The following is a 23588-nucleotide window of genomic DNA, read 5'->3' as shown; positions in this document are numbered from 1 at the left end:
CGTGCACACACTACTCATTACTCAACATCTAATCATCCATGAATTTAAGACCAACCACTTTCCCATACATTGTGCATTCCATACATACATCTGTGATTCCTGAAATTCATCTGATACTTGTTTCTCTTTGGGAGTCTGACCAAAAACCTGATATGCCTCTAACTAAGTACAATCTCTGAGATCTATATTCCTTTCCCTTTCCTTTTCTTTTCAACTCATTCACGTTGTTTTATAAGTACATTTAGTTCATGAAGTAGTTTTCCCAACTGGACCATAAATTTCTTGGCAGTGGGTTTCTATTCATTTTGTATATTCCTCTAGGACCTGTTGTGGTGTCCTAGTACTTGACAGATAACTCTACAAATTCACTGCCCTTTCCATGTTTACTGATTTAAAAAAAAATTCATCTATCTATGCATCCACTAGATCAGGCACCAAATTTTCCACAAAACTTCTTGTTCATACATCTAGCACTAGCACCCAAAATACTGGCCCATAAGGAACTTGTGAACATGAGCTGTTCCAGAAGAGCAAAAATTCTGAGGTAAAAACTCCTTAACCTTAAACAGTTTGCTCTAAGAAACTCTCTATAACATCCTTAGGAATCACTTTGTCCCAGATATGTAGCCATGCACAGCTGTCAGGTGTCCTCTGTGCATCCATTCTTACACACACACACACACACACACATAGAGTACTCAATTACCCCATTTTAGAACAGGAATAATTTATTTCTATGAATATGATTTTAATAATATTCCATAAGTACTTAGTAATCAAAGTTTTCTCCAAATCAGGAAAAAAACCGAAGTAATTAGCAAATATTTTATGTGTGTGTATATATATACACACACATATAATTTTTAAAAATCTCTTTCTGTGATTAGATTTAACTTTTAAGTGATGGAAGCAGTGAAGAACTCAATGCCAAAGCACATTTTGATAAGGCTTTTTCAGGGCAATTAATTTAGTTTCTTGAGAATGTAAGTCACACTTGCTCCAATTCCACAAGGACTCCACCACAGTCTTTAGGATGGAGAAAAATCACAGGTTTTCCATGTGCTCCTATTTTGGCCTCTTCACTTAGAATACGAATCTTCTTTTCTTTCAAATCCATCACAGCTGCATTTATATTATCCACCTTGAGAAAAGGAAATAAATAAGAACACATTTGAGATCATAAAAATACCAAATTATAATATCGTAAGGCTTAGAAGAAACTGCGAGCTCTCTGCCTTTGGGCAGAACCATTCTTAAACCATCACAAAAATAAGCTTAATACTTCTAGACAAGGAAAAAAAGTTTCTAAATTTTCCTAGGTAAGCAACCACAATGCTTAAGAATTTTCACCATTAGTAAACATTTCTCCTTACAACCTCAATAATGTATGCTACACTTCATAGCATGTTCGTCTAGCAGTACTATTGATGATACTGCATAAACTGTTTTTCCTAAGAGCCTTGGGTTCTTCATTTATAAGAGGGACATGAGGCCTGCTATATAAATGGCCAAGAGATTAAAATAACAGATAAGAAGCTTTGAGCACAGTTTATAGAAGGTACTCAACAAATATGAGTGCTTCCCTGATCTCCAAACCTCTCACCTGCCAAACTGTCTGGTTATTACTTTTGAGATTAGAACTTCATATACATGAAAATCACTATTAAACTGTCACCAAAATGTTTTTCTCCATTCTAAAAAAATCCAAACATTTATAATTTTGCAAGTCTCTTCTAAAACATTTCTATTTTCTTCATACTTATTAGCAGTCTAGGAAAGGAGCAAATGTGTTTCTAAATACCTGATGGAAGAGTAATTCTCCTCTGTCTTGGAAAATCATCCTCCTAGACTTGGAACCCAGTAAGTGGATAGAAAGGGATAGTAAGAATCCCTGCATTCCTAGGCAGTCGTACATCACCCTGGAGTTTAATGATCTAATAGCATTACAAACAATAATAAAAAAAAAATCCAGAGAGAATAACACCCATGTACCCAAATATAGATTTAACAAATGTTCATATTTATACAATCTTACTTTCAAAGAGCCCAGGATTACATACTGGATTCTAAAACTGGTCAAACCACTGATAAGGATACTAAATGTTACTATAAATAAACTATAATTTCTTCAGAGTACATTCTACTTGTACATTCCTGACAATGTTTCTTTTTAAACCTGATAGCTATTTCAAAGTCATGCCCAGACTATGACCATGGTCATTTCACGCTATTTTGAAACAGCTGGTCTAGTCTCATCTTTCTCAGAACGGTAGGATTCCTGATAGCTTCCCTTTTTGTATCTGCATACAATGAATTTCATTCTACTGAATTTGACTTCTTTTTCCATTTTCCCAAAGTTAGTCTAAATTCAGCCTTTCCATTTAAAGATAATTTAAAAATTATACAGTACATGAAAATTTAAACATACAGGTAGAGCTAAGTACCCCTTGACTACCACTAGTAATACTTCCTGCTCCAGAGGTAACTACTGTCCTCAGTTTGATGTATGCTCTTCCAAATCTTAAAATATATTTATAATCCTTACATATGTATGAAGTAGTAAAGAATCTGGCTTTGTCTACGAGGGATCTGGCCTTGACTTCTGGAAGATAATTTTTGTAACCTTGATAGGAGTGTCTTTGCCCTTGACTTGTGGGAGATAACCTATATAACCTGATAGGAGTGTCTCTGTTTAGGGTAGAAGCTGACCAATCTGGATCTTAAAGTACAGCTGGCCATCACAGTCTTAGGGTAGGGGCTGGCCATGCCAGAAACCATGTGATTTAAGGTAGGAGCTATGGGTCATATGATATCAGCAGATCTGGAGACTGAGTTGAACCATGTGGGCAATCAATCAATCGACCATGCCTAAGTAGTAAAGCCCCAAGAAAAACTCAACATTTCAGTTTGTGTGAGCTTCCCTGGTTGGCAATACTCAATGCATACTGTCACACATCAATGCCAGAATGGTCACGTGTCCTGAGGAAAATGGGAGCTTTGCATTTAGAGCCCTCCCAGACGCTGCCCTCTGTGTTTCTTCCTTTGGCTGTTTTGGCCTGTATCATTTCTCTGTAATAAACCGTAAGAATGAGCGTAATAGCTTTCGGGGAGCTCTGTGAGCATTTCTAGGGCGTTACTGAGCATGAGGGTGGTTTTGGAAAACCCTAAACTTGCAGATGATATCGAGTATGGGCGGTCTTCTGGAGGACCGTGTGTCCTCTAAACTTGATAGCTGGCTCTGAACTTTGCAGTCTGACTAACATGTATATCAATTAAAGTTTATATATATATACACACACACACATACACACATACATTGTGTGTGTGTGCGTGTGTGTACAGGGGTACATGATGCTTTCTGTATGCATTATTTGTATTTGCTTTTTTATGTAATATATCTTAGCAATTTTTTCATGTCAGTACATATAGGTCAACAACTTTTAACCTACTACATAGTGTCCTAAGTAATTACTTTATAGAAATACGAAAGGTGACCTAATCATTCCCCTACTAATAAACATTTAGGTTATAAGAAGGGAAATCTGGACTCTTCTTAATGGTTAGATGATAACTTGTCCTTCCCTAGTGTCGCCTATTGAAAAAGAGTGTTTGGTGACAGTTCATGGACAAGATTCCACTGGCATTTGAAGGCATATGCACATAGCAGGGACTGGTGAAGATAGATAAAAATATGTTAAAGCAATATTAAAAGATATGGAAGACAGATTCAGATATTCTAACAAAACTGAGCTAAAGAAAGAGAGACCAGATGGAGTGACAACAGCAATATTTGAAGAGATAACTGATAATTTTCCATAATTGAAGAAAGACTTGAGTCCTCAAATTAAAAGTGCACCTGAGAATAAAGCAGGATAAATAAAGATAAACCAATACCTATACATATAATAGAGAAACTGAATAACATCAGTGCAAAAGAGAATATCTTAAGAGCTCTCAGGGAAAAACAACAACTCCCTACAATTGAACTGAACAAATTCTTACTAGTAGGAACAGACACCAGAAGATACAGGAGTAATGTCAAAGTACTGAGGTAAAATTATGTCAATCTAGAATTTTAAACTAGCTAAGTTATCATTCAAGACCCCTGCTAACACACACACACACACACACACACACACACACACACAAAACTAAATGACAACAAAAAGGCTCAAAGGAGATATACCAACCAGCAGCAATGTGTGCCCATTATTGGGATTTTAATTCAAACACACTATAAAAAGTTATAGAAGAACAAATTTGAATACCTATTAGGTATTTCATGATATTAGAGGATTACCAGTAATTTTGTTTTAGGTGCCATTATGATTTTGTATAAATACATAAAAAATGCAATAAACACATACACACAACTAAAATATTTATGGATGAAATTACATAAGGCCTAGAAATGTCTTCACATTAACATAAGAAAAGGGAAGTGTGATAATGTGATGGAGGGAGTATATATGGAATAAGATTATCCATGAATTGATAACTGTTGAAATTGGGTTTAGGTACATGAGAGTTCATTATATTACTGTCTTTTTTTGTGTTTAAAGTTTTCTGTAAGTTAAAAGAATTAAGGCTAAATACTAAACGAATCGAACTAGAATTTGTAATCTCTAAAATAGCAGAGGAAGAAAGAATTTTAAAAAAAAGTATCTCAATTCAATAGAAGGCAAAAAGAGGAGAAAAGAAATAAAAACCAAAATAAGTTAAAAAGTTCAAGTACATTAGTAGTTATTATAAATGGAGACAGGTTAAATTTATGAATTATAAAATGAGATTATACGAATATAAAATTTTGAAAATATATTTGTTGATTGAGAGAGATATACTTAAACAACAACAAAAATTTAGCTATATGCTCCTTTTTAGAATATAAATGTCTTCTAGGAATAGACCTAAAGAAAACCACACACACAAGAAAAGAGTAAAGGGATGGATAAAAGATATACCAGGTAAATATTAACCACAAGAAAGTTGATATAGCAATACTAATATCAGATAAAACAGAACTTAAAATGAAACATACTAACAGAAGTAAAAACAGATACAACCTAAAAACAATCGACCAAGATGATAAAACAATCCTGAATCTGCATGTATCTAACAGTATTGCCTTGAAAAATAAAAAACAAACTAAACATGCATACCTCTCAGTATCTGACACATCAAGCAGATAAAAGATTATTAAGGATAAAGACAAGTTGTAATAGTTCTTTGAATATTCTGGATATAAGTCCTTTATGAGATATATGATTTGCAAATATTCTCCCCCATTCTATGAGTTGTCGTTACACAAAAGTTTTTAATTTTGATGAAGCCAAACTTATCAACCTTCTTGTTTATCATGAGCTTTTGGTGTCATATCTAAGAAACCATTGCCTAGTCCAAGGTCATGAAAATGTACACCTATGTTTTTTTCTGAGTTTTATAGTTTTAGCTCTTACGTTTAGGTCTTTGATCCATTTTTGGTTAATTTTTATATGGTATTATACAACTTTGGGGTTTTGTTTTTGAAATGCTGTCTTAACCCAGTTTTGAGGCCCTGGTAGAGGCTTGTCAGTTCTCATTCTGGAGCAACTGATTAAGCCCGCATGCCAATCACCTCCCTTATCAGGCTCTCATATCCTGGGGCCAGCATGTGCCCACCTTAGTTGCTGCAGAGACAGGTAGGTACCAGACAACTGGGTACAGTCCCTATGCCCCAGAGCCCACAGAATTACTCAAATTAGCTAATCTACAGGGAGCCCATAAAACCTAGTTAACCCCCCTCCACTTGTCCCATCAGCTACCTTCTACAGCTCCAGTTGCTGTTACCCTGTCCCCAATACAACCCCATGTGCCCTACATGGCAGCCTTCTCTCTTTTGGAGCTGTAACAAAGAGTTCTGCCTTTCACCTATCCAAGTGTCACTGTGTTGTGTCCAGCTATAAAAAGAATCTTCATATGGTGTGAGGTAAGGGTTCCAATACATTCTTTTACATGTGGATATCCAGTTGTCCCAATGCCATTTGTTGAAAAGACTATTTTTCCCCCATTGGATGGTGTTGGTACCCTCGCTGCAAATCAAGTATGAGGGTTTATGTCCGACTCTTAATTCTAGAGTAATCCATTGATCTCTATTTCTATCCTTATGCTAGTACCACACCATTTTGATTACCTTTGATGGTAGTAAGTTTTAAAGTCAAGAAGTGTGAATCCTCCAACTTTGTTTTTCTCTTTCAAGATTGCTTTGGCTATTTGGGATCCCTTGCGTTTCCATGTGAATTTTACAATTAGTTTGTCCATTTCTGCAAAGATGCCAGCTGAGGATCTGATAGCAATTGCACTGAAACCGTAGATTAATTTAGGGAATATTGACGTCTTAACAACACTCAGTCATCTGATCCACGAACACAGAATATCTTTCCATTTATTCAGGCCTTCTTTAATTTCTTTCAACAATGTTTCATAGTCTTCAGAGTACAATTTTGACAGTTCTCTTGTTAAATTTATTCCTTAGTATTTTGTTCTTTTTGATGCTATTGTAAATAAAATTGCTTTAATTTCATTTTCAGATGTGTCTTTTTTTAATCCAGATACATAATATTTGCATTTTAATAAATGTTTAATCCAATTAAACTTAATGTAATACTCATATAGTTAAATTTAAGTCTATCATCTTACTTCTTTTCTGTCTCATTAATACTTTGTTCCTCCTCTCCTGACCTCTTGTTTAAACATGTATTTTCATAGTGTTTGATTTTATCTCCTTAATTATATTTTAGTTATCTCTTAATTTTCTCATTGACTGCTCTAGAGTTTACAATGTATATTTTGATTTTATCTGAGTCTACCATTGTATGTATAATGTAAGAAACTTACAATAGTATACTTCCATTTGCCCAACTCCCATCCTTTATACTACTGTCATAAATTTTACTTCTATGTTATAAACCCTACAATGCATTTAAAAATTTTCAATTGTCAGTTGTCTCATACATAATTTAAGGTAATAAAAAAGTTATTGTTTTAACCTACATATTTACCATTTCTGGTGCTCCTCATTTCTTCTAAAGATCTGAGTTTTTACCTGGTATCATTTCCCTTCATCCTGAAGAATTTCTTTGGTATTTCTTGTAGCAGAGGTCTGCTGGGCATGAATCTTCTCATTTTTGTTTAATTAAAAATGTTTTCAGTTCACTTACATTTTTAAAGGATATTTTCATCAAGGTTAGAATTCTAGGGTGACAGGGGGTTGTGTTATTTTTTTAAAGACTATTTTTTTTTTTTGGCCATGCCGTGTGTCTTGCGGGATCTTAGTCGCCTGACCAGGGATCGAACCCGTGTCCCCTGCATTGTCAGGCTATTCTTAACCACTGCACCACCAGGGAAGTCCCCTGATATTGCATCTTAATTTTTAATATACTGTTTCTTCAGTATCCCTTAGTCCAAGAAACACTTCTAAGATTTAATAACTTAGATTTTTGGGAAAAATGCCTAATTGACATTGTACTAGCATTTATTTCTATTTCTGTTACTATTTCTATCATTGACTTTGATTTTAAAGATCTTGTATCATATCCATCCTTCTGTTTAGAGTATTGCCATAAAATTAACAATTTTCTAAGAGTGCTCCTAATGTGCTGTTTGGCAATAATAAAAAGAATGAAATAAGAATGTTTTAATTTTTCTGAATTGAAAGTAGATGCATTATCTACTCTAGGGGTATAAAAAATGCTTAGAAAAAATGCAAAGTAATTTGATTTGGGAAATTAAGTCTGTCCCCCTAAGGAATAAAAATAACATAGTCAATAATAACCCATCTAAAAAAATCTGCTTTTATAGTCCTTTGTACAATTACAGTCGTGTATCATATAGCTCTGTAAGAACTTAAATGTCATTGGTGAATATCTGGGCTATTCATTTCAACTTCTTATCAGTTTTTTGGGGTATGGTAGGGTGGGGACAGGCAGCAGGGGGTATTGTATCTGTGTCTGGGAATTTATTTTGATTTTCTCCTGTAATTTGGAAATTAAGAGTGACAGTACTCCAAATAAAAAAATGTTTGGATTGTCACAATCAGAATTCAGAACCTTCAGGTAAATCTTATACCCTCTTTGGTCCTCAGCTGCCTCATCTGAAAATGGCAATGCAATCTTGTTTGTTGAAAGACAAGAAGTTGGACTAAATAACATCTTTTTAAAAACCTTAAGGTATGTAATTCACAGTGACCAAAATTTATGAACAAGTAATAATGTGCTACTTTTAATGGTGCATATTTTGATTAATCTTAAAAATATAGGCTTTTTATTTTATATAAAATTATAATAGTGCTTATTGATACCAATAATGAATGAACTTAATCTTCAAACTGATATAAATCCATGGAAGTTAAAATTAAAAGTCTGGATAAAATATTTCTGTTTCAACTGTCTTTTCCCCAAAAACAAAAAACTAAGTGAATTATGCAAACCTAACACTGCTCTCACTGTGTATGGTGTTCAGAAGGTTCCTGTGTAGTCTTGGGGATTATTTCAGAAGGGCACACATTAGCTTCCATACTTGCTATGTGGTCTGGTGGTGGCTGTATAGAAAGTTTCCCAAATGCTGCTCTGAAATTTTCACCAGTTGATAGTAAAACATTAAAAAAACTAAATATCTTAATTGACAGAACTCTTTTATTCCAAGAGGATTTCTCCTTCTTCTCCTTTGCTTTTTCTTGGTAATAAAATGCCTTTTCTTCTCCAAAATGATGTTAGCAAGAGACAGAATTTTAAAAATTTTTCCTTATTGAATAACAGAGAAAGTTAAAAACCTGATCAAACTGCCCACTTCTTTTGTTCTCTGGAAATGTTATCATTCTACAAAAGCCCCATGTCTGGGAACCCGTGATACACAGATCACTTGTAGAGCTTAGCAATTCCCTAGGGTTTACTGTGAAGCCGAAATGAGAATGGAGTTTTTCAAAAAGTAGAATTTTCTCTCTTCTTCATTGAAGAACAGACATTTCTCAGCATGCAGGAAATAAGTTACCTTGCTAGTCTCTCACTTAAAGTTTTTTTCTTTCATAATCTAACATCCTTTGTGTATTTGTACCACCATCTCCGACACTGGGGAGCTATACCTGCTCACCTGATACACCTCCCCCTGTAACCAGTCCTTTTCCTGCTGCTGCCCCTCCCTCAGCAACGCTCGCTTCACCCCACGTGTCCTCCCCCTACCCCATCTGGTTGCCTCCTCACCCCACCTAAGCTCTCATTCGCTGGGCCTGGCCCCCTGCATCAGGGCCTCCCACCCCACTCCCCGTACTCAAGTCCTTGTCACCTTGCTTGGGTCCCACCCTCCTGCACAGGGTGGCCCCAACGTGTGCACACCTTCCTCACCCTGCTCGGGCCCTGACTGCCCAGGGCGGCCACCCCACGCAAGGACATCCGCAAGCCCTCTTGGCTTCACCTCCCCATGAGTCATCGTCTCCCCCGGCATTGACGCGCTCCTCGCACAGCCCAGGCCCCGCCTCTCCATGCCATGTGCCCCCTGCACGTGCGCACGCGCGCGCACATGTTCTGCTCAGGCTCTCACACCCTATGCTCCCAACATGCTTGGGACCCCACTCCCTGCATCGGGCTGGCCCCCAGCACCGCTGCCCTTCTCACTCTGACGCCCCAAGCCTGGGTGCATCCTCTGCTCAGACTCGGACACCCTGCGCTGGAGGCTCCCTACGCGTGGGTACCCCACTCGGCCTCCAGCTTTCCCACAGCAGGCAGCTCTGCTCGCGGGGGCCCCTCATCCCACGTGGCCCCGCACCCCGATCTGGGCTCCCCCGCTCTCCCCAGCAGCGTGCACTAGTGTTTGGCTCTGCTCTACCTAAAGTCTCCAGGATGGCACGAAGGGAAGGGAAGGAAGGGGAAGGGGCCACGACTGTTTTTAATAGTATTTATTTTCCCTTTTGTTTTGGCAACTAGAAGGAAATATTTGACAGAACGAGTGGGTACACTAATCTTACCTTGAGTTTTCTCTTGGTTCATTTTCCTCTTTGTTCTAACTTGCACTGTTACTTAGGTTTATCCTTTGGTATTTCATAGGCTGTATTTTGGCCAGTCACCTCTAATCCTCTGTGGGAAGTGCAGGGCACACATAAAAACGTGAAGCAGCGGGCTATCCTGAGAGGACCGGGACTTTTTTGTTTAGCTACACATCCCGGCACCTAATGCAGTGAAGGTCACAGTGACTGAAAATGCTTAACGACCAGGAACATAACAGACAACGACACCAACCAAACAGAACAGAAGGGACCTTATCCAGGGGCAGAGTCCTGGAGGACCCCCGCTGTGCTGAGAGGTAAGCCTTCAGCTGCTGAATTGTGTGTGTGTGGCGGGGGGAGATGTCTGAGGGGTCTCAGAGAAGGGTCCTTCTGGAAGGAGGACGTTACTCAGAAGGTTTAGAGCAGCAGCTATTTACCGACCAGCATGGAAGCACTTAAATATTTTTACAACAGTACAAATTTGTTGAATAAGTACATATTTTCAGTGGCCTTTAAGGTTTTCACTGTGACATACCTTGCTGTCTAAGTTATTTAGCGAAAGCAGGGCTAGTTCTATTCGATACTAGAACCTTCTCCTCAGGGAGAGGCCTGCGAAAGGTCAGAAGCACACATGCGCGTCAGCACAGCTGTGTCAGACAATCGAGGCTGCTCGGTCCACACGTCAGCAAGAAAAAGACGGAACAAGATGACCTCCAAACCTCCTCTAGGGAAAGCCAAACACACGTGTATCTATCACCTTCCACCTTTCAAGTACCCCTCTCTTGAGTCTCCTTCTATTCACAAAGGCTAGACAGGTTGCCTCCTCTTGCAGAGGGAATGCTCCTGGTTCCCACTTCTGGCTATTTGAAAATAAAATCGTTCTAGAGCTTCTAGAAGTTTCACACACATTCCTTCTGTTTAGAACACATCACTAGATGGATGGTTACAGCACTTGTAAGACGCGGCCATAGCTTCTCGGCTTCTCCTCTCCCCCTGCATCTGGTCAGCCTCGAGGACTTGTTTATGACCAACAGACAGCGGAAGTGCTGCTGTGGGACTTCCGAGGCCAGGACGGAAATGCCACGCAGTCCCACCTGGCCTTCTTGGACACTCACTCTGGCCGGTAAGGAGTCAGCAAGTCCACTGCCTGGTAAGAAGTCCGAGTGTCCTGAGAAGCGCCCTCGGCTTGTGGAGCTGCAGGGGTCACACACATGTGCTCTGCTGGGAGGCCCAGCTGCACACCCGGCGCCCAGCCAGCAGCAGCCGCCAGCACGCGAGTGGGACACCCGGCCCGGCGGGGCCTCACTTCCATGTTCGACCGCAGCCGCAGGACAGACCCCAAGCAAGAATTGCCCAGCAGAACCCTCCCCCAAACTCCCAACCCACAATATCCCCAGCAAGATACAATAGTTGTCATCACACCCTGAAGTGTAGGGATAAGGTATTATGTGGCCACAGAAACTGGAATGACCAAAGAAATATTTTCTGACGAGTTCTATCACCTTTGTACTTCCCGTGGAAGACAGTTTCAGACCTAAGTTGTATTAGCAGGAGAGACTAGGTTACACCATGGTAAAATAATTAACTCTGAAATCTCTGCAGGTTCATTCAACAAAAATATTTTTCCTGTTCAAGGATCGGTGAGGAATTCTGCTCTCTCTGGTGAGTTAGGGAACCAAGCCCCTGCGTGTGGTAACAACTTCATTTCACAGGTTTCCACAGTAGGTGACAATGATTCTCAAATGACTCCACCTTAAAGCATATCTTCATTCAGAAAAAAGTGTCATGCTATCCCTGCAATACCACTTTTAAAAAATTACCAACTAGCATAAACTGGTGGCCTCCAGTACCCACTTTCCATTTCCTCTTTTTAATTATACCAGGCCCCAGGTTTTAGCAGGGCATGTAAGTGCCTGACTACAGACTACACGTGAGGTCGAGTGTGCCATGTGACCAAACCAACGATAGGAACAGGAGTGATATGTTTGGTTTCTAGATCACCCCCTGAAGATACTTGCCCTTTATTCTCTCTCTGCCTTTGGTGAGGCCTGGAGCTACCCTGTAAGTCATATGTTACTGACAGCAGAGCTGTGCCATCAGCCTGGGACAGCTCATGTTAGACTGAGGATAGAAAAATAAAATCTACCCAGTCAAGACATCTTATTTTTTTACAGAGAGCAGAGACTAATAATGGGGTGTGTGGCATACTAATGCAGCAGTTAACTAACCACTCTTCACAACTGCTCCTATCACCTACCTTCATTTTATACTGACAAACATTTTCATTTCCCCCCTTTAATCTGGACTTTTGAATTCACTTTTACATTACTCAACTTCCACTATTTTTTACTTAACTGAACTTCTAACTCACAGTGGCTTCCTTTGAAGGCCTGGGTTCTCTGATGTAGAACACAGACAGTATGTGTGGGAGAGAGACGAGTGGGTTCAGAGGCTGGTGATCCTGCTTCTCATCCCGGGGAGTCTTAGACAAGCCCTCAAGTCCACTGAAATAAAGACTTGCAGCCAAAACTAACCTCCTAAAGAAGGGGTAAAGCTTAAATATTAGGCCTTGTTTAGCTCCTTTGTCTACCATCTTATGGCTTCCCCACCTGAAATTTTAAACTCAGCCAATCCAATGAAGGCAATCTGGCGCCACGGCTAACACTGCAGATCCTGGAATCAGAACAAACCTGGGTTTGAACCCCACCTTTGCCATGTCCTACATATGCGACTGCAGGCAAGTTAACTATTCTAACTATTCGCCTGTCAAATGGGGTTAATATAGCCCTCAAGGGTAGCTACGAGAATTAAATAAGGCATGTCTAGTACTTTGTATCCTGCCAGAGGACACAATGCTGGTAGTTATGATAACCCGATGCCTTTCTATGTGCTTTCCTTCTGCCTAGAATACCTTCCTCCCCTTGTCCACCTGGGGATTCCTTCACATTCATTGTAACTCATGCCCTGCGATACCTTACCACCTCCTTGGCCTGCCAGGAGCAATCAATCTTTCCTTCATTGCACAACTGAGAAGACACATTAATTCTGCTTATCCCAGTGCACTGCAAGCAGCTGTCCCTCCTGACCGCGGGCATGGCCACGCCTTCCTTACTCACTGCTGAATCCAGGCCCGCAGTGGAGTACACTCGGTAGGTTCTCAAATGTATTTGCAACGTAAACTGAATAAATCCTTGGGTTCATGCTGGAACCAAACCCCCCTCTCTCCTGGATTGGGAATGAGGCCTAACTATGAATTATGTCATTCCTTCTATCAAGAGACTTGTCCTACCAAAATAATTTAAATTGAAGCATAATTGGTAATGCTGATATTCCAAAAGCAGTTATCTGAACATGAACATCTACAGATAAAGGCTCTCTAATGAGTGTTCTTGTCTAACACTTCATGTTTTTTTTCAGGAATTGTTAGCAGATGCAACTGAGAAGATCTGAGAAATCACAGTCAGTAATTGAAAATGTATTGCCTTTGTAATAAGGAACAAGCTATTAGAATTTTAAAGATAGAAAATAATAATACTTAGCATGTATATGGAAATTCTTACTTTATAAAGTCTTGTCACTTGTTTCTTCTAATTGCCTTGTGACAGCGAAAGCAGTGTGTTCCTATTGCATGGAAGGTCGTACGTGATCAATAAATACTACAGCAGAGACGCAAATCTTATTTGGCCAACTTCAGTGGCCTTTGTATAGTTGGACCCAGACTTCAATGAAACATATTTTCATTATTATTTGCAGTTCTCTAGAGGGAAAGAGAATATATCTATAGATCCATCCTTGAAGAGAACCAATTTTACCATTTCCCTGAAAGAACTTAATGGAAGTTTCTGATGACAGTGGCAATATGTAGCCTGTAAAAATAAAAGACATTTTAAAAGAGAAATTTACAATACCAAGGATTAAAATAATTAAAATACCTCAATGCAGATGTGATGCATTCCTCCAGCCTTGTTTTTCTGCAGAAAACCTGCAATTGGACTGTCATTTCCCAGTGGATGAAGCAGCTCCACCTTGGTATTTCCCAGGTTGACAAAAACAACAGATACTCCATGCTCAGGAAGAGGGACCGTCTCGCCTACCTGGGCCCCGAGAACGTTCTTATAAAATGCCTTGGCCTTTTCCAAGTCTGGCACTGCTACCGCGACATGATTGAGTCGACCGAGGTTCCATACAGGACCAGCCACTTGATGCGAGGACAGGGACATGGAAAAAGTTCTTACTGTTGGAACTGGAGTTTGAAGTCTGGGAAAAAGCCCTGAAAAATAGAGCAGGCACTGAGATCCTTCTTCTGAGAATTGATGCCCTTCTAAAATTAATTTTTGAAAAAACAAAATATAATCATATATGTAAAAATTATTTACATACCTTTTCTTTTTAATTAGTGAAATTAAATCAGAGTACATAAATGAAAAAACTTATGTCAGAATTACTCCGCTCTGAAATAACTGTCTGGAATTAAAAAGCTAATTCTGAGCTTTCTAAATTCAGGACAAAGGATGACATTTTTCATAATAATTTATATTTACCAATAACACTTAAAGGATAGCTGCATATCATTAAGGATTATTTGCTATTCTCTGCATTTTATAAAGGGTAAGTTTGAATGTGATAGTGAAACGACATACATTTAATGATGAGAGCAAGCAATTTTCTACTCTACCTACAACCAATTTTTTGTCTTACGTTCTGCAGTAAGTTCATTGAAGTTAGAACTATAAATACCTTTTAATGTGTACTTTATTTGGATGATTACCAACTAAGGAAAATATCTCATTATTGGGGGAAAAGCAAGCAAAGATCAAGAGGGTACTTAAACTTACGAGAGTTTCCTCTGAGCGATTTTTTTAAATTGTTCTTATAATTTTGAAGGATTAGAAGCAGAACTGCTTCTAATGTGAAGAAACCTTTCATTTGGAAACTGAAGCAGCCTGCAATGTGTTCTCCCCATGTTCTGCTATTTCTTCTGTCCCCAAAATACTGGACTTTAAGAGCCAGATTCTCCCCAGAATGAAAATTATATACATGTACGAGGTCTAAATATAATCCTGCAAAACTACATCACTTAATAAAAAAGTATGAAACAGCAAATTGAAGAACACATATTTTAAACAAAGGGTTATTAGCTCTTAATGAAATAACACTTTAAATAGTAGTTAGTATTACAGAGCTTCAGCTAACATAAAATTAATTCCCCTTTACTAAAATTTTTGATAACAGGGAAATTAAAGAGGCACTATTTGATCTAAGACCATATACCTTGTCGGGAAGGCAGTCTCCTCAGCTGCAGGAGCATGGGCCTCGGGCCTGGAATGCTTCCTCACCAAGAGATAAAGAGCCCACAGCCTGAGTGGCTCTTATCACCTTGTGGGGACTCTCCCTCTTTCAGAATCAATAAATGCTCCTTTGTCTCTGCTTAAAGCATGACTGTCACAAGGCCAACTCCATTGTCACACCTGTCCTCCACAGGGAGGGGACAGGGTTCCTTGCACTGTGGCAAAGGGGAGCGTGTACAGGCAAATTGTCCTGCTCTGGCCACTGGGAGAGGCCCGCTGGCCGGGGGTGGGGGGGGGACTGACACCCAATACTGAGGTCATCCAGCTCTGTCTCTTCTCTACGCACTGTCCCACCCGGTCTTGTGTTCTCCTTCGTGACTCCGGTTCTTTGGACTCATTGTGTCATCATGAAATTCAAGTGTACTCCAAACCAGTATACACATACATAAATGTACCATTGAAATCAAATTTTATGAAAAGAATACCTAATCCTTACTAGATGTGATGTGCTCTAATATTTTCTGTTCTGTTGTATTTTACTTTAGCTTTTTAAAAAATACTGGTACGGGCTTCCCTGGTGGCGCAGTGGTTGAGAATCCGCCTGCCAATGCAGGGGACACGGGTTCGAGCCCTGGTCTGGGAAGATCCCACATGCCACGGAGCAGCTGGGCCCGTGAGCCACAACGACTGAGCCTGCGCATATGGAGCCTGTGCTCCGCAACGGGAGAGGCTTGCGCACTGCGATGAAGAGCGGCCCCCGCTCGCCGCAACTGGAGAAAGCCCTCGCACAGAAATGAAGACCCAACACAGCCAAAAATAAATAAATAAATAAATTAATTAAAAAAAAAATACTGGTACTATCCACTAAATTTCTACCTTGCTGGTTTGTTGTGAAAATTAGATATTTGATGTAAAAAATATAATACTACAGTGCAAGACATTTGTAACAGGTGTACAGTAAATTCAGCCATTCATTGTTAATGACACACAGTGACTGCTGGTTGAGTGGCATGCAGGGCTCTGTGGAGACCAAGAAACCATCTGAAGGGCATGGGGGCAGCGAATTTTAAAAATGCTAACAACCAACAAAACCATCAGTCAGACTGCTCTTCCCTTCCTTCCCTGCATCTCTATCTACTATGTGTGCAATTTGCAATGAAAGTTCAATATAGAATGTATCCGTATTAAAAAAAAAAAACTGGAGATACAGTCAATGAGCTGTAGAGTAATACATACGCTAGTGTTGTTTGCTCTGTGAAACTTCTAAGAGTATGTCAAACACTGAGTCTGGGTATTTCTGAATTCTCCTTACCAGTGTTAACTTTACAAGAGATGGGGCAGCGGGAGGTTCTCGGGCAGGCATTCTATTGCCAGCAATGGAACATATGGCAATGTTAAGGAGTAAATTAGAATACGTCCAAGTGAAGGTGAAGCTTTATATCCTATGCCAGTTTGCTTTAGGGACATTCCAAAAACTCTGGCACTGAAAAGGAAACCCAAGCAACTCATGCTATTAGAAGCCTCACTACAGTCTATCTTTCTCCATAACTTCCTTATCATTTGGAAATGAGAGGAGGGAACAGTTTACAAGAATGACTGATACTTTTTCCTTTTAACACAACACAAAATCTTCTTTGTATGTTAGGAAAATAGAAAGATAATAACATCTTTATATAATGTAAAAATCAAGATTTTATGGCCATATTTTAGTTGATCTTACTTCTAGAAGTGTAAACTAGTTTGTGAAAGGAAACATCACTTTATTGGTTTTATTTGGTCCCTAAAGCATATATTCTAGGAATAGGACAAAAATAAATATGGTGATACTGGTGAGAATTCAATAATTCCACTTCTTTAAAATGAAGGGTAGGGGACTTCCCTGGTGGCGCAGTGGTTAAGAATCTGCCTGTCAATGCAGGGGACACGGGTTTGAGCCCTGGTCCGGGAAGACCCCACACGCCGTGGAGCAACTAAGCCCGTGCACCGCAGCTACTGAGCCTGAGCTCTAGAGCCCCCGAGCCACAACTGCTGAAGCCCGCACGCCTAGAGCCCGTGCTCCACAACAAGAGAAGCCACTGCGATGAGAAGCCCGCGCACCTCAACGAAGAGTAGCCCCCCCCGCACCACAACTAGAGAAAGCCCGCGCACACCAATGAAGACCCAACACAGCCAAAAATAAATAAATAAAATAAATAAATTATAAAATGAAGGGTAAAGGATATAAAAATAGCCAAAAAGCACATAAGATATTCAACATCATTGGCCATTAGGGAAAAGCAAATCAAAACAACAATTAGATATTACTTTACACCCACAAAAAAAAGTGTTAATGAGGAGTCTATGAGTGAAATGTGAAATCCTACTGACCAAGCAAATTGGGGTTAGAAACAGAATAAAGGGGTTACAGTGATATAGATCCTTATAGATACTTTAAAAATTGTGTTGCTGAAGAATTTGTTGTGAACTGAACTTTAAAAATATTACAGTTTCGGGCTTCCCTGGTGGCGCAGTGGTTAAGAATCCGTCTGCCAATGCAGGGGACACGGGTTCGAGCCCCGGTCCGGGAAGATCCCACATGCCATGGAGCAACTAAGCCCATGCGCCACAACTACTGAAGCCCCCGCGCCTAGAGCCCGTGCTCCGCAACAAGAGAAGCCACCACAATGAGCAGCCCCCGCTCGCCGCAACTAGAGAAAGCCCATGCGTAGCAATGAAGACCCAACACAGGCAAAAAAAAAAAAAGAAAAAAAATTAGTTTCTCCTTTGACTTTTGCCAACTTTTAAAAGGTATTTTTATTTCAGATTGCACCCCAACTACAGGAATCCACAGCTTCTTAGTTTTAGGTTTCTCTCAGAAAGTACAATAGAACTACATTACTTTGAACTCCATAATGTGTAATTTGTGACTATTGCAAAAAGGATTACTTCCCATGAATAAACTACAATGTATACATATGTGTGAATAAAGGTATGAGATACTTAAAAATAGGAGTGTTAAAAAAAACAAACAACAGGATTGTAAAGATGAACAACTGACTTTCACTCAGGTCAGGAATCTGATGTACAAGAAATGGATATGTTACCAAATCTGGTATGTAGATTAACTCTAATTTCAACTTTCTTTCAATATTGTTTCTTGCTAAATACTTTTAGTGCCTTGACTTAAAAATAATATTGCATTCCTTTCCATTCAGATTGTTTTTATTTCAGACCAGGCTTTCTCGACATCGACTCCAAATAAGAAAAGGTTTCGCTGCAAGGGTCTATACTCAAACACATTAAGGGTACTTACTGTTTAAAGAAATTATATGTTAAATTTGTATATAAAGTGTCATAGAATGTGAATAATCATTTGTAATAAGGTTTTCTTAACAGAAATATTGAGATATTATATTGGGATATAATTTATATACTATAAAGTTTACCCATTTGAAGTGTCCAATTCTGTTTTTTGTATATTTGCAAAGTTGTAGACTTCACATAATCTAATTTTAGAACATGTAATAAGTGTTTTTTTAAAATGAATTTATTTATTTATTTATCGCTGCGTGGGGTCTTCCTTGCTGCATGTGGGCCTTCTCTAGTTGCAGCGGGCGGGGGGTGCGCGCGCTTCTCATTGCGATGGCTTCTCTTGTTGCGGAGCACGGGCTCTAGGCGCACGGGCTTCAGTAGCTGTGGCTCGTGGACGCTAGAGCGCAGGCTCAGTAGTCGTGGCGCACGGGCTTAGCTGCTCCGCGGCATGTGGGATCTTCCCGGACCAGGGCTCAAACCCGCGTCCCCTGCGTCGGCAGGCGGATTCTTAACCACTGCGCCACCAGGGAGGTCCCTGTAATAAGTTTTTAAGTTTGAATTTTTGCACATCTGATTTGAGGAGACAGACATACTTACAAAGTCGTTCATCACAAGTGCCTTCAAGTTAGTTTGGTAAGAAACCCATTCATTTTCAGCATTCAACCAGAGGCACCATACACGTATTTTCATCCTGTTTAAAACTATGATTAGGAATAATTTTTTACTCATTGCAGTTAGTAAACAGACAACAGTTCTGTTACCCCACTTCCATATGACTCCATTATAAATCTATCCTCACAGTCACGTAACTTGGCCACCCTTGTCTTTAACACATTCAGTTTCCATTTTCAAAACTAACTTTTTTCACAAAGCCAATCCTTTGCAAGCCAAATTGGAACGAATTGTGTGTGTTTAACCTCATTTGTTTTTCTGAGCTTCTCCTGTTTCTCTGCTAGTTTCATGTTCCTTAAAAGTGGGGTCATAACATAAAATTACCATTTGACCCAGCAACCCACCTCTGGATATATACCCAGAAGAACTGAGAGCAGGAATTTGAAGAGGTATTTATATACCCATTTCCTAAGTGTATATTCACAAAAGCCAAAAGGTGGAAATAACCCGTATCCATCAACAGATGAAAAGATAACTAAGATGTGGTCTACACATACAATGGACTATCAGCCAACCTTAAAAAGGAATGAAGTTCTGACACATAACACAACATGGGTGAACCTTGAAAACATTAAGCTAAGGGAAACAAGCCAGTCACAAAAGGATACACACTGTATATAAATTGTCTACACACTCCACCTATAACAGGCACCTAGGGTAGTCACACTCAGAGAGAGAAAGTAGAATAGTGGTCACCAGGGGCTAGGGTTTGGGATAATGGGAGAGTTATTGTTGAATGGGTACAGAGAGGTTCAACTTGGAATGATGAAAAAGCTCTGGAGATGATGATGGTTGCACAATATGAAGGTACTTAATGCCACTGACCTGTATACCTAAATATGGTTAAAATCGTAAATTTTAAGTTAGGTATATTCAACCACAATGAAATAAAAAGTGGAGTCATCTAAGGTTCAAGCCTCTAAAATAGGATAGATCAAAGCCAGCCTTTGGAATACACTATTTTCATTTTGCTTTTCCTTTATGCAAAGATGTGCATATAAGTTACAAAAGAAACATGCATCTTTATTAGTATTCAGTTCTTGCAATAAATATATGACTTGGAAGTTATATTTCCTTCCCCTTAATTTCCCCCCAACAACTACTGAATAAAAGTATTTCTAAAAATAAACATATAAAAATGCCTCTTCTCTAATATTCAAATTATTATTTATATGTTCACCTTAAGGTTTTGTGTGTAAGTATCATATAAGAGGTAGCATGCTTTATGGTTAAGAATGTGGGCTCTTGTGCTACACTGCTCTGTTCAAATCTTGACGCTACCATTGGTGTGTACCTTGGGCTAGTTACTTACCCTCTCTGTGCCTTTGTTTCTCATATAGGAAGATAATACCTACCTCATAATATTGTCATGAGACTAAAACGAATATTACACACAAAAGGTTTAGAAAAGTGCCCGGCACAAAGTACATTATAAATTCCAAGGATTATCATTACTGTCACTTTTAGGAAGGTTACATCAATAACTTGCTTATAAATGTAAGCATCTCTGACTTCTAATGCATTTTCTGTTTTTAAAGGAAAAAGCTGACCGTGCACCTACCCTATACATAGTACTGCACTTACGTTAAAACTCTTATTTAATAACTAAAGATTGTTTGTATTTGGAGAATGTTTCGGCACACATAGTGCTCCTGTAGTCACTGTTTCATTTCATCAATCCACAACTTACTACTTTTTATGACAAGGAGATTACTCTTCTTTCACTCTTGAAAATCTACTTGTGTGGGCTCTGATTTTAGAACACTGTTGACAGTATTTCAGTATTTAGTGACTACTGACATCCTCATGGAATAATGCTGCCGGAAGCTATTATAAGCATAGCATTCTTTTCACTTTTTGATACAGGAATACTGATTTACAATTTTTCCAAGTTGAAATCAGTTGCTTTAGTAAGCCTCTAATTCGCCCACACTGCTCATGACTGTTGTTTCATCTTGGGAACTCTTTTTAATATCTCATAGAACCTATTACCCCCAATGCAGATATGGCCCAGTCTCTAGGCATTCTCCATACTGCTGGGATCTTTCATCGGTGTAGGACAGATCCCATGGCATAACATCTCGCTGATCTGACCTCTCCCAATAAAGACGCACAGGTTTATTTTGTCATTACTTTTACACAACAATGCTACCACACAATCTTGCCTATGCAAACTGTGATCACACATTCTGAAGCAGGAGTGTATCATGGGGTGGCCCAGCTCTGCCTATTAGTCTCAATGGCCATAAATTAGAGAGAATAGTAATAGTTCAGTGAGTACTTCAGATTTTTCCCACTTAGAGAAAAAAAATAGGCCTGATTAATTTCCTTCCAGGTCACACTGAGTGGCAAAGCTGGGCCTTAGGCCTAGGTCTGTCTGACAACAAAGTTGATGTTGTGCAACCATGATATTTAATTTTCTCATCCCTCTGACATTCTTTACCATTCTTTGGTTCTCAGTTTTTAATATCTTCAGTGTATGTTCTATGAGCAATATCTATTTTCTAAGAGACAGCTTTCTAAGAGATGGGATGACTGTTTTATGAGTTCTTTTGAAAAGGGCTATTGCAACAGCATGTGAGCTCAGATGCTGCCTTGTATTTTGCCAAGGAGAGGAAAGAGGGGCCGGGAGGGCATGTTATTATCAAACCTTGAGTATCACCTATTAATTAGAGATTAATTTTTAATAAGTTGTGCTCAGCCTATTGTTATAATATTTTTTCCTGTGTACATATCACCTCTTTCAATGGATCCACAGCTGAGACAGCTACATAAAACTATTACGGCACATTTTGCGTGGTTCTCATCACTTAGCCCCGGTGACTTGCAATGATAAGACATAAGTGCCATAAGACATTTTGTGCCTGGTAAGAAAGACTACAGAGATCAATAAATAAAGAACTTGTTCAGTTTGAGACAGGAGGACTTCGAAGTACGACTTGAACTGTCAGTTTGAATAGGTGGAACATACAGCACTTGCTAGGAGAGAAACCTAACACTATTGAAAGTTCATCCCCTTAAACACTTTCTTAAGGTGCTCAGCTGAAGGATTTGTCACGAACGTTCAGGAGTAACTCTGAGACGTCACCACTCGGCACTTCTTTCCTAACAGGGAATTTCAGATTAAGGGAAATAGTTGCCCCCCTGATGAAGGATGAAGAAAAGAAAAAGAGAGAAAGAGGAGAAAGTAGATGGACTGGGGTGACAGAAAACTTGAGGCTTCTTTTTTTAATGGTAGTGTAGAGAACTCAAGGAACCTTCCAATCAGTCTACTGCTTTCTTCCCTGATTTTATACAAAATAAGGAATATCTTAGGGCATGTGGGAAAAAACGCTCCTTCCGTATTCTTTACACAACTGACCTTCCAGCGTTCTCAGCAGGATGCTGGCCGAGCCCAGAGTTCAGCTTGCGTTTTCACAGGACTTGTCCTTCCTCTGGTTTCTCCCCCGTCTCTCACGGGGCGCGGTAAACACAACCTCACTGTCCCTCTGCCATTTACTGGATTTGTTTCTGGTCCAGCCTTGCTGCCCCTTAGCCGGGTGCCCTCGCCTCCGGGGCCACTCAGAGAAGTGGTGACTGTGACACGCAAACACACAAGAAAAACCCCACGCTAACCCAGTCGTCCCTGGAAGGCTGGCTCTCTCTGTCTAAAGGTGCTGACAGCGGCCAAGGAACGCACCTCGAGGGCACAGCGCAGCAGACCCAGGAGCGCCGGCCACGGCGCGGCCGCCTCGGGACCTGGCGTCCCGTCCCGCACACCACCCCCCACTCAGACATCCCCGAGCCCGGAGTATTCACCTACTGCGCTCGCAGTCGCCGCCTTCAGCACACGCGCCATCTTGGGAAGCGTTAGCTAATTCCCGACGTACCCATGCGTCGGAAGGGCTAAGGCGCGGCGGGGGGCGGGACAAGAGCCCGAAGGGGCGGGACAGACAAGACTGGGGGCCGGGGCAAGATCCTGGGGGCGGGGCAGACGAGGCTTGGGGGCTAGGTGAGGGGCGGGGGCAACCTGACTAGGGGGCGGGACGAGAGCCCGGAGGGGCGGGGCAGACGAGGCTAGGGACGTGACAAGTGGTGCTGCGTTCCCGTGGGTGTTGGGAGCGGGTCCTCTCTTTTACTGCACAACGTATTGAAGTCACCGAGTGCCTCTAAAGCAGAAACTTAAAAGGAGGACGTGACACCTCCTGTGGGCCCCTCAGAACTACAAAACAAAAAGTTTGGAGAAAGTTCATCGAGCTGACTAACGGCGATTTTCGGTTTCCCGCCCCGCCCCCACCTCCGCGCCCCCCCACACAACCCCCCACGCACCCCTTGGTGAAAGTTCT

General features: G+C 40.3%; 1 protein-coding gene across 2 annotated transcripts; it reads right to left on the bottom strand.

Moving 5' to 3' along the window:
• Positions 1-792: 792 nt before the first annotated feature.
• Positions 793-23163, bottom strand: MCEE (methylmalonyl-CoA epimerase). Of its 2 annotated transcripts, XM_068559232.1 has the most exons (4): positions 23062-23163; positions 13945-14282; positions 1802-1849; positions 793-1141 (listed from the first exon to the last, which is right to left on the bottom strand). In XM_068559232.1, the coding sequence occupies exons 1-4, from the start codon at positions 23099-23101 to the stop codon at positions 989-991; spliced, it is 579 nt and encodes a 192-aa protein (XP_068415333.1). In that variant the 5' UTR covers positions 23102-23163; the 3' UTR covers positions 793-988. The 2 variants fall into 2 exon arrangements, with proteins under 2 accessions (XP_068415333.1, XP_068415340.1); XM_068559239.1 differs by lacking the exon at positions 1802-1849 and having other exon boundaries at positions 809-1141.
• Positions 23164-23588: the final 425 nt, after the last annotated feature.

The sequence above is a fragment of the Eschrichtius robustus genome, chromosome 1, assembly GCF_028021215.1.
Source record: "Eschrichtius robustus isolate mEscRob2 chromosome 1, mEscRob2.pri, whole genome shotgun sequence".
NCBI classification, from domain to species: Eukaryota; Metazoa; Chordata; class Mammalia; order Artiodactyla; family Eschrichtiidae; genus Eschrichtius; species Eschrichtius robustus.
Note: the sequence above shows the minus strand (reverse complement) of the source record. Positions and strands in the feature narration are given on the sequence as shown.